The sequence below is a fragment of the Mastomys coucha genome, unplaced genomic scaffold, assembly GCF_008632895.1.
Source record: "Mastomys coucha isolate ucsf_1 unplaced genomic scaffold, UCSF_Mcou_1 pScaffold12, whole genome shotgun sequence".
NCBI lineage: Eukaryota > Metazoa > Chordata > Mammalia > Rodentia > Muridae > Mastomys > Mastomys coucha.
Genome location: NW_022196894.1, coordinates 72,758,527 through 72,770,258, shown reverse-complemented (window position 1 = coordinate 72,770,258; position 11,732 = coordinate 72,758,527). Strand labels below are relative to the sequence as shown.

Below are 11,732 nucleotides of genomic sequence, written 5' to 3'. Positions count from 1 at the left end.
CTTTTGTGTCTGAGTTACCTCACTCAGGATGGTATTTTCTATATTTTCTAGTTCCATCCATTTGCCTGCAAAACTCAGGATGTTCCAGTTCTTAATAGAAATTTCCTCAACAGAACTCCAATGGCTCATGCTCTAAGATCAAGAATTGATAAATAGGACCTCATGAAACTGAAAAGATTCTGTAAGGCAAAGGACATAGTCAATAAGACAAATCAGCAACCTACAGATTGGGAAAAATCTTCACTAACCCTACATTTGATAGAGGGCTAATATCCAAAATATATAAAGAACTCAAGAAGTTAATCACTAAAAAACCAAACAACCCAGTCGAAAAATGGGATATAGAACTAAACCGAGATTTCATAGCTGAAGAATCTCTAGTGGCTGAGAAGCACATAAGGAAATGCTCAAACCCTATTGTGTGGGATTCAATGTGTGTTTTGAGTTTTAGTAAAGTTTCTTTTATGAATTTGGGTACTCATACATTTGGGGTAGAGATATTCAGAATTGAGAATTTCTCTTCTTGGATTTTCCTCTTGATGAATATGAAGTGTTCTTTTTCATTATGCTTGATAACTTTTAGTTGAAAGTCTATTTTATTGGGTATTAGGATGGCAACTCCTGCTTGTTTCCTAGGACCATTTGTTTGGAAGACCTTTTTCCATCCTTTTACTCTGAGATAGTGACTGTCTTTGTTATTGAGGTGTGGTGTGTTTTTTTGTTTTGTTTTGTTTTGTTTTTTTAATGCAGCAAAATGCTGGATCTTGTTTGCATATCCAGCCTGTTAGCTTATATCTTTTTTATGTGAGTAGAGTCCATTAATATTGAGAAATATTAAAGAGAGATGACTGTTGGTTCCTGACATGTTTGTTTTTGTAGGTGGCTTTATGTGCTTGTGGCTCTCTGCTTTTGACTTTGTTGTGAGATGCTTAATATCTTGTCCTTTTTCTGGTGCAGTTATCTTCTTTGTGTTGGAGTTTTTCTTCCAGGATTCACTGTAGAGATGGTTTGGCCAATAGATAATGTTTGAATTTGGTTTTGTCCTGGAATATTTTGATTTCTTTATCTATGTTGATTGAGAGTTTTGCTGGGTATAGTAACCTGGGGCTGGCATTTGTGTTCTCTTAAAGTCTGCTTGACTTCTGAACAGGCTCTTCTGGCTTTCAGATTCTCTGTTGAGAAGTCTGTTGTAATTCTGATAGCTCTACCTTTGTATGTTACTTGGCTTTTTCCCCTTGCAGTGTTTAATATTCTTTTTTTTTTTTTTTTTTTTTTTTTTTTGCTCTGTGCATTTAGTGTTTGGATAATTATGTGATGATAAGATTTTCTTTTCTGATCCCATTTATTTGATGTTCTATAGGCTTCTTGTACCTTTATGGACATCTCTTTCTTTATGTTGAGGAAGTTTTCTTCTATGATTTTTTTGAAGACATTTTCTGGTCCTTTTAGCTGGGAATATTCATTCTCCTCTATTCTAATTATTCTTAGATTTGGTCTTTTCCTTGTGTCCTGAATTTCCTGGATGTTTTGGGTTAGGAGTTTTTTGTGTTTAGAATTTTTCTTTAACAGTTGTGTCAATCTCCTCTACCGTATCTTCTACACCTGAGATTCTCTCTTCTATCTCTTGTGTTTGTTGGTAATACATATATAATTTCTGACCTCTTTCCTAGGTTTTCCATTTCCAGATTTGCCACCATTTGTGTTTTCTTTATTGTTTCTACTTCCACCTTTAGGTCTTGGTTAGCTTTACTCAATTCCTTCACCTGTTTACCTGTGTTTTCCTGTATTTCTTTCAGTGGGTTATTGATATCCTCCTTAAAGAACTCTATTATCTTCATGAGATAGGATTTTAGGACAGATTTCTGATTTGCAGGTACTTTGTTGTATTCAGGGCTTGCTGTGGTGGTAGAACTGGGTTCTGATGATGCTCACGTGTTTTGGCTTCTGTTGCTTATGATCTTGTGCTTGCCTTTCATCCTCTGGATATCTCTGGTGTTTGTTAGTCTCGTGACTATATGGAGTCTTCTTCTTTTGTCTCTGGGTTGCTTCAGGTCTAACGGTAGGCCTAAGGCCCTGGCTGTATCAGATCTCCTGTGGGGCCTTCCAACTGGGGATTCTTCACCGGGGCAGAGAAGCTGCTGGTCTGTGGCCCTGGCTGCAGTAGGCCTTCAGACAACTGCTCTGAGTGCAGTGGGTCCTCTAGGATGGATCAGTACATGGAGTCTTTATGGGAGCAGACCAACTAGGGAGGGGCCTGCCACAGTAGCAGGGACCGGGTGGAAGTGGTGGAAGTGACAGAAAAGGAGTGGTATTCTGGAGGGTGAGGGTTTGGAGGGTGATGGGTTCAGAGACCATCAAGTTCCCAGGAGCAGCTCAGGGACTGGGGGTGGGGGACTTCTTACCAACTGCTCTGAGTGTAGCAAGTCCTCTAGGATTGATCAGGATATGGAGTCTTCATGGGAGCAAACCAACTAGCTGATATATACATTTCTAAAGTTACATAATCTTTAATCACATTCTCAGTTCAAATTTGCTGAACATCTATTTATCACATACATAGATTCTTAAGATACAAATTAAAATTGCTTTTAAACAAAAGATGATAAAAAGATGAATGTATATATTGAAGTTATGGTTTCCAACAGGCTGGTTTAAAAGACTACAATGTCATTTAATAGTGAAACTGTTTTTATGTCTGGTGACTGAGCAAATAATAAGCTTCATTTGGCAAATAATAGGCAATAAAGTGGCTTCAACTTTGACCTGTTATTGGTGACCTCTGAGTTGCAGGAGCCTTGCTGTATCCAACTTTTACTGTTGTTACGTCTTACTTAGTTATACTACGAAAACTGGCCAATAGACTAAATATATTGTGTCTTGTTTCTAAACATGGTATAACATACAGATTGAGTCAGTTGTCTATTAAGAGAAAGGAAAACATCCATGACTGGATGCAGGTTTAATTGTTGAACAATGGTAGCCTTCTTCTTAATACTGCAATTCTATAAATATTTAATTAAAAAATTCAGCAATGGCATAAAATATAATACAAAAATATCTCATAATAGATAAATTTGTAGTATATAAGAAAATATTTCAAACTTTATTATTAATGAGGATCACAAGAAAATAATATACATTGGCAAAGTACTGAAAATCTTCAAGGTGACATGAAACTAAGAACTTCCATCATGGATGGTGTGAGCATTCTGAACACTCTGGGTCAATGCCAGACCAGTAAAATAATTACAGGAATATTTTCATATTGCATTCTATACATATATTTTTAAATTCATAAGAATTTTCATAGATTAGTGGTGACATGAAAATGGAAGCGTGAAATAAATTTTTTTCTCCTCTTTTTCTCCTATTTTCAATCTTTCAAAGAAGATACAAAATACTTCATAGAAGAGTTTTGATCTTAAATGTGACTCTTGTCAGAGTCCACATTTCATTAAGAGAAATTTCAATTCCTTTTCATCCAAGCTTGTTACATGTTATGTGTTGTAATACAAAATACTATTTGATAAATGGTTTCTTAATATAGATCTCTTAAATTAGATAAAGTTTTTGTATATTTTAAACACACATATAAATTCTATCATTTATTATTTTCAGAAATACAGTTACCTTTCAAATTAATTCTAGCACACTGGTTTTCTATTAAAATTATATGGCATTTAAACTTTTGTCAAGATAAGATAAGAATCAAAGAATCTTAAAAGACTGTATTTCCCCTCAAGAGCTGAAATAGGAACATCTGCTCTTTGTACAAAATGTTATATAGAGAAAATATTATACAGAGAAAATAGGATCACCTAAGACTAGTTAATGATTCTTCATCTTCTTTTTGTCTGGCTCACCCCTTGTGATCTGTGAAAACTGCATCTTTTTTTTTCTTTTCATTTATTTTCATTTTTTCTTCTCAGTTTTTGTTTCTTTCATCCTTTCATTTTTTTCTTTCTTCTTCTTCTTTCTTTCTTTCTTTCTTTTTTTCTTTTTTTTTGTAAATTAGGATTTCACTGCAAATATACCGGCTTGTAATTTTCATACATATTTTGTGGTATGATCGTGTTTTCCATATCACTAAAAAGCATTCAGTTGAATAGTACAATGTGAAATGTAATGTGTGTGTGTGTGTGTGTGTGTGTGTGTGTGTGGTATGAAGAAGAATACACATGCTACAGCATGCATGTCAGGGTCCAAAGACAATTCTTGGATATTGAGTCTCTGCTTCTATCATCTGGTGTCCGGGAAGGAAACTCAGGTTTTATGGTGTGGCAGCCTCTTGTCTACTAAGCTGCATCACCATACTTCACTGTAGACTTCTAAATAGGGAATATGAGCATTAGAGATTCAGATCTGAGCAATCGCTCACATGAGTGATAGTGAGGTTATAGAAAATTCGAGAGTCTTCAGAGATGGCTACTCTTGCATTTCAGTTATCACTGAACTAGACAAATTCAGTGGAATAAAAATAAAGAGCAAGAGAAATTTTAGAGGTTTGGAGGCTTCTAAATCTATGTGTGATGTGTTTTTTTATGATTCATTGAAGTGTGAAATTGATTAAAGTAAACCAGTCTAGAATAATTTCAAAATTTGAACAGTGAACCCTGTCTGTACCAAACTATAATACATGGAGTTGAGTATCTACAGACTGTATCCAATTTAGTCATTCACTTAATGTTTTGAGAGGAAACATGCTAAGCATTGGAGGTTTTCTTTTTTTTTTTTAATAAATTAGATCTGTCTTTAAATATTTCAGACTAGTATAGCAGATGAACTTTAAATTAATAATAAAATAAAAATTACAATAGCCAGTATTCCTCTAGTTTTAATAATTGTTTACACTGAGGCAATCTGATCTCAAGGGAGGGAAAGAGGATAGGGAGATGGATAAAGACAGAGAGGGTGTAGGTAGGGACTGAAATGGGAAATTGAGTTGGGAAAGGGAGAAGCAGAATAGAGAAGGGAATCCCTTGATATAGAGGGAATAAGAATCCAGGCATTTGCAACCCCTGGGGAAGATGGGAACTGGTACTGTTGCAGTAACTCTGAAAAATTTGCATTTGCTCTTTCAATCACATTGCTGATATGCTCAATGAAGTTATATCCTGGAGGGGAAAGTGAGTAACCCTGCCAGGGCAAGAACAGAGAGATGGACTTCGAAGGGAATGGTGATAATCTTTGGATAGTCTAACTTACTATGCAAAGAATTGAAGGGACAGTAGAGCAAGGAGAGGCCAAGGTTGGCAGGAAATGCTGGGTTCCAAGTGCTACCCTCAGTTCTAAATGGACCCTTGCCTCTGCTCTAACATTTTGTCCTGCAAAACAGGTACATCTTTTAGTGAAGATTTCTGTCTTTTCTTTTCTCTCCTTCCTTTCATTTTCTCTTCCTCAGTATTTACTTCTTTTCCTTTCTTCTGACCCAAATCCTGAGGTGTCCTCTGGGTTCTGCATCATTATTATACTAATTTAAAAATATAATTAATTTACTAATATATTGAACATATTTTTTTTCTACTAGGAAGAGCAAGCCATTTGCTAATCTTCAAGAAGTCAAGATTCTCGCTCAGTTTGCAAATGATATTGTGAACATTTCACGCATTTGCATGATGTATTTTCAGTCCACAAATCCTTACTGTTCCACGTGCCAGTACAAAATACAGAGTCTCGTGTTAAAATCACTCACACATCCAGAAAGGTAGGAAATCGAAATTTCGATTACAATATTTTGTCTTAATATTAAAAGTTCTCTGTAAGTTTTGGTTAAGAATTTATTTTACAGGAATCCTCAAATGTGAAAAGTGTATTATAAATATTATAAAATATTATATAATGTATTTATTCTGAGTGATACTTAGGACAGTTTAGAATCACATTGTCTAAGCAAGAGAAAAAACACACAAAAACACTTAATTTCACAAGTTATTACAAGGATGGGAAATTTGTACAATACATCTCCTAATGGTTTATCAATACTTTCTTTTGTTCAGTTTTTGGTTTTGAAGCTCAAAAATAATGTTACTAGAGTTTAAGAGAAAAATAAAAGTATCAGCAAGCTGTGAATCTCAGCAACATCAGTGAAGATTGAGAAGTGGAAGAGAAGGAGAGAAAACAGGCTTTTTGTGTTAGAGTAAATCATAATGGTCTGGGTTGGATTCGTCACACCATGGAAAAGGTCAGGCATTGCTCTAAGCAACTGTAATGCCAGTGCTGCAGGAAGAGACAAGGAGATCACTGAGGCTTGCTTACCAGCCAGGATAGACAACACAGAAATCTCCAACTTCAGTAAGGCCTCCTATCTCAAAGAAATAAGGTAGAAGATAGTACGGAGTACACCAACATTGTGTTCTGGCCTCTGTGTGTGCAGGCCTAGGTAGATGCACCACACATACACAGGTGCATGCATGCATATCTCATACATATCCACATCACAATAGAAATAGTTTGTGAATTGTTTGTAATCTCTTTAGTTGTGATACTTTTATTTCACTCACTTTTATCTATGTACCTATCTATTGACGTATAATTTAAATTCCCAATCATCTTCTATACATAAAAGTGCAGTGCAGAAGATAAGTAGTTGTCGAAAGTAAAAACAAAAGCAATATATGAAAATATACACACACATATGTGGTTGTGGGTATAGTGATATAAATGTCTGTATATGTGTAAGAGTGCATTTGGGCACGTACGTGTATGTGCATGTGTGTGTGTGTGTGTATGTGCATGCCTGTGTGTGTGTGTGTGTGTATGTGTGTGTGTGATACTTTAGATATCATTCTTCAAGTGCCATTCACATTTTGTTGAAGATAGGTTTCCTCTCTGGCCTCATAAACAATGAGCCCCAGGAACCTGTTGAACATAGAAGATTGCCATTGTCCCAGTCATTTTATGTGAGTGCTAGAGATCCAATTGAGGACCCTATCTAGTGTTACTGACTGAGTCATTTCCAGAAGCTGAACACATAGAATTAGATGAGTTCTATATCCACAGAGGAGTGTGGAGAAATTAATTTAAATATAAATCATTTTATAAGTACAGTATGATAATATACATACATTCAAAAAATTAGTAAAATGCTAGTGTAGTGACAAAAGGCAGTTTCATTGTCCCAGTGGTTGAAATGTGTGCAAAAGTATCGAAATCAATAGATATACCAGCAAGAACACTTAATATCATTTTTTTACAAATATGTGGTTGGAACAAGGTATCATATCTTGTAGAACAAAGTTGTAGTTTTAATCTATACCTGCTTTGGTATTTATTTTTACAATACAAAAGAACTTCTAATTGACAGGTAGATATTCATTGAAAACATTTTTAAAATGATTTATATATAATGTTTCAACTAAGACATCATTATGAACACTTTGTTTTACATCACCATTTTAAATTTTTTATTAAGTTATTTATTTACTTTACATCATTATCATAAGATTCCTTCCCTTCTCTCCTCTTACTGTCCCCCTCTTCCCTCCCACCCAAACACCTCCTTCCCTTTTCCTCAAAAGAGCAGAGGCCTCCTATGGATATCAGCCAGCCTTGGCTTATCAAGTTGCAGTAAGACTACCCACATCTTGTCTATTGAGGCTAGACAATGTAGCCCAGTAAAGGGAGAGTGATTCAAATGCAGGCTATGCAGTCAAAGGCAGCCCCTGCTCACACTTTAGGAATCCATTATAAAGACCCAGCAGCACAACAGTTACATACATGCGGAAGGCCTAGGCCAGTCCTGTGCATGCTTTCTGGTTGACCATTCATTCTCTCTGAGCCCGTATAGGTCCAAGTTATTTGTTTCTGTAGATGTTCTTTGTGATATTTCTGCAGCCTCTTTCAGTTCTTCTTCCCATCTCCCACAGAATTCCCTAAGCTCCACTTAGTGTTTGGCTGTGTGTCTCTGCATCAGTTTACATCACTTGCTGGGCGAAGCTTCTCTGATGACAGGCTAGGCTCTTATATGCAAGTATAGAAGGATATCATGAATAGTGTCATGTTTCAACCAAGACAAAATTATTAATACTTTTTGTTTTTGAATCACTATTTTATCAGCTGAGTTTTATGCACATACAAGCTCTATAAAACTCATTCATAACATAAGTAAGAAATAGGACACAGTCTTTAGCATGGACAGCAGTGTATGGGATTTTGTTTCCTAAAAGCTAAACTGTGGGTGAGTTGCTGTAATTTACTACATTTAAAAAAAAAACTTGTATGTCATTCCTTTGACTCGGAAAATAAAATTATAGAGTACATTTTCTATATATTTATAAGGCTCTTAATATCATCTTCTGACCAGAGATAGCAATGCTAACAGATCCTTGGATGATAGTATACTTTGTTTAACTAACTAGAAAATGTATGTAACCATGTAGTAGCTTTTTCTCTTTAGCTATGTCCACACAGATAATACACAGTCTTATGAGAATTCAGACTGCCAAACTATGGAAGAATGTGAGTTACAAGGAATGTGATGCCTTATGACTCACCGTAATTTGCACTTCTCTGGTTACATCTCTAGACACAGTTTTGTTAGAAATCACACAGAACCTCCTCCCAGCAACTCCCAGTAAACAAGATCTTAGACTTGAGGAATTAAGGAACATACATATGAGAGGGGTGACTGCAGATGATTTCCAGGAAAATCATTGATTAAATTCACTTTTAGCTTAATAGTAAATATTTCTTATTGGTGTGTATTTGAATGGCTTTTAGTAAGTGCAGGATTTCAGTTACCAACAGAAAAAAAATTAGAGTATTTTCTTGACTAGGGTTTATTTGTACTAAATGATCTTTGGTTTTCAGCTCCACTTCCAAGCCCTACCTGCTGTGACTGGCTCATACTTTTCCAGACATTTTAAGCACAGGATTATAGGTCATTGTAAATGTGGCATTTTGCCTGTAGCTGTTCTCTATATCACTGAACATTATGGATTAATAGTATTTCATTTAAAAGTATCACATAACTTACTTGCCCACTCACCATTTAAAAGACAAGAGTTGTAGCTTTCTTTCTTATTAGTAAACCTGTACTTGCATATGGGTTTTTATATGGCTATAAGGTGTCATTGTTCTTGTATAGATATCAAGAAGCAGGATTGTTGGGTCATATGATAAGTCTTAAACTTTATAAGAAATAATCAAGTATTTTTTCAAAGTAATTACATTTTGCTACTTTTGAACAGCAGTATATATTTCTTGCTCTTCTGACAAGTGTTCCTTTACCACTGTCTTAGTTACTTCATATTACAGTGATAAACAAATAAGTCCACTTCTGAAAAACACGTTTGAATGGGGCTTGCACTTCCAAAGAGAGAGGAGTCTATCAGAATTTTGGCAAGAAGCGCAGCAGCAGGCAAGCAGGCATGGTGCTAGAGAAACATCTGAGAGTTCATACCCTAATCTACCAAGAAGTACAGAACATCTTGGGGATGGAGGGAGACTTCTGAAACAGGAAGCCAAAGCCACATCTCACTCCTTCCCCCAGAAGGCCACACCTCCTAACCCTTTCCAAACTACCACCAACTGGAGACCAAGTATTCAAATGCCTCAGGCTGATGGGGGACATCTCATTCAAACCACCACAACTTCTGGTTTTACTTTTTGGTTTCATTTTGTGATTGTTACTTAACTGGTTGCTTGATTCTAGCTTTTTTTTTTTTTAACAGCTATGTAAATGTAGCTTGTTAATTGGCATTTTTCAAATGGCAATGATGAGGTCATCTGTATTCTTGAATTTGGGCATTTACACATTTAGCTAAAAAAGATTAATGATAGTGTAGGTTAATTATTGCTGTGGCCTTTTGTTTTCTATCTGTAGTATATGTGTGTGTACATATAACTTCAAGTATGAATTCATGTGTTTGTTTTGGCATGCATACATAGGCGAGGGCAGAGATTAAAGTGAGCAATTTTCCTTACTCAACTGTGATTTTGGGGGAACCTAGTTTTCCATTGAATCTGAGCTCATGGATTCTGTTTCCTAGATATAACAGCAAGTTCTAGGGATTGGGATTTCTCCATGCCCCCATCCCCCAGTCCTGGGTGCTGGGGTCTTCCTGTTTGCATGGGAAGAACATCACCAAATGGGAGCTCCTTGGCCCCCGTCCTTAGATGCTTTTGCAGATAGGGACATGTTCTCACCTGGTTTAACTTATTTTCTAAAGGGGTTTTCACAACAGCATTTTGTATTGTAGGTGCATTAAGGAAGTACAATATAGTGTCTTTGGAAAATTCCTCATGTTTTCTTTGTCCTGAAACAAATTTTACTTTCAGTATTTGCATGGCTTGCTATGGTGTCTGTTACCTTGATTGTGTTGAAAAGTCTATTATCTTTTCTTTGTTTCTCAAAAAATGCCAAATTATGTTCTTGGGTTAATTTTTTTCTGAATTGGAACAGTTAGATTATATCATGCCTGATAATTTTATTCACATATCTTAGTTTGCTATAAGGAATGATTGATTATTGTACTATAATAAATTTAAAGCATAAAAGGTAAAATATCATATTTTCTTCTATGAAGAAATTTGATAAATTAACTCTTGTATTTGAATCCCATTATCCTGGTCCTGTAGATTTTGTTCTTTTTTTCTAAGATTCCATCTAAAGTTTCAACCACATCTTGAATTTATTTTTGTTTCTGTATCATTTATCTATACTCTTTGGGAATTCCTATTTCCCATTCCACCTCCCATGTCCTCTAGACTCTCTCCTCTTCCATTTCCTATTAGAAAAGAGCAGATCTCCCTGGAATATCAATTGAACACAGTACAAGTTGCAATAAATCTAGGCCCATACTGTTATATCAAGGCTGGATAAGACAACCTAGTGGGAAGAAGAGCATCCCAAGAGCAGGTGAAGGAGTCAGAGACAATCTTTTGCCCTCACTGTTATGAGTCCCACAAGAATGCCACACTACACAACCAGAACATGTATGCAGATGATCTAGATCAGACCCTCACAGGCTGTCACATTAGGCTCTGTGAGCCCCTAAAAGCCCTGCTTAGTTGATTCTGTGGACTGTCTTCTCTCGGTGCCTCGACATCTCTGACTCCTACAGTCCTTCTTCCTCCTCTTCTTCACATTTACCTCTTTGAGTCTCCGTATCTTCTTTTATCAGTTGTGGGATGAAACCTCTCCACTGACTTAGGTACCAATTTTTCTTCTGTCTGGTGTGGCCTGCATTGAGCAGGGCTGTAAATATATCTTATAAATGGAGAGTTTCTATAAATATCTTTGAGGTTGATTTTCGAGAAGCTATTAAATTGCTTTTGGACAGATGTTCTTTAGAGAGCCTGATTTCATGCTATACTAGGGAGACTTGAAAAAGTATTTAACCTAGGTTAATTTACTTCCACCTTTAAGCACCCTTTATCTAGCCAGTGACCTGTATGTCGTGAATTTATTGCTGTCTAGATGTTAAGACAAGATATATTTCTGTCTCTGTATTAATGCTTAAAGTCTTTCTCTAAGTCATTTTGCAAAGGAACATTAGAAAAGTAAATGTGATAAATCATGCAAAGGTCTCAGGAAGATTTTGTAAAAAAGAAAAATGTATTTCTTATCATTTGTTTTGTTATTTATAGATTGCAGTAAAAACTAAATTGGATTTGATTTTAGATATTATCTTAGAATTGCTTCCAATGTTATTAAAGTTTATGCTATATCTGATAGAGGGCTAATTTCCAAGGTATACAAAGAACTCAAGAAGTTAGACTCCAGAGAACCA

General features: G+C 35.7%; 1 protein-coding gene across 2 annotated transcripts in view; it reads left to right on the top strand.

The window, feature by feature from the left end:
- Lipi (lipase I) overlaps positions 1–11,732 on the top strand; it is a 40,626-nt gene that overhangs the window by 24,923 nt on the left and 3,971 nt on the right. For both annotated transcript variants that reach the window (XM_031364739.1, XM_031364740.1), the window contains one exon: positions 5,528–5,704. In XM_031364739.1, coding sequence (XP_031220599.1) covers positions 5,528–5,704 — 177 coding nt within the window. The remainder of the gene's footprint in view (positions 1–5,527; positions 5,705–11,732) is intronic.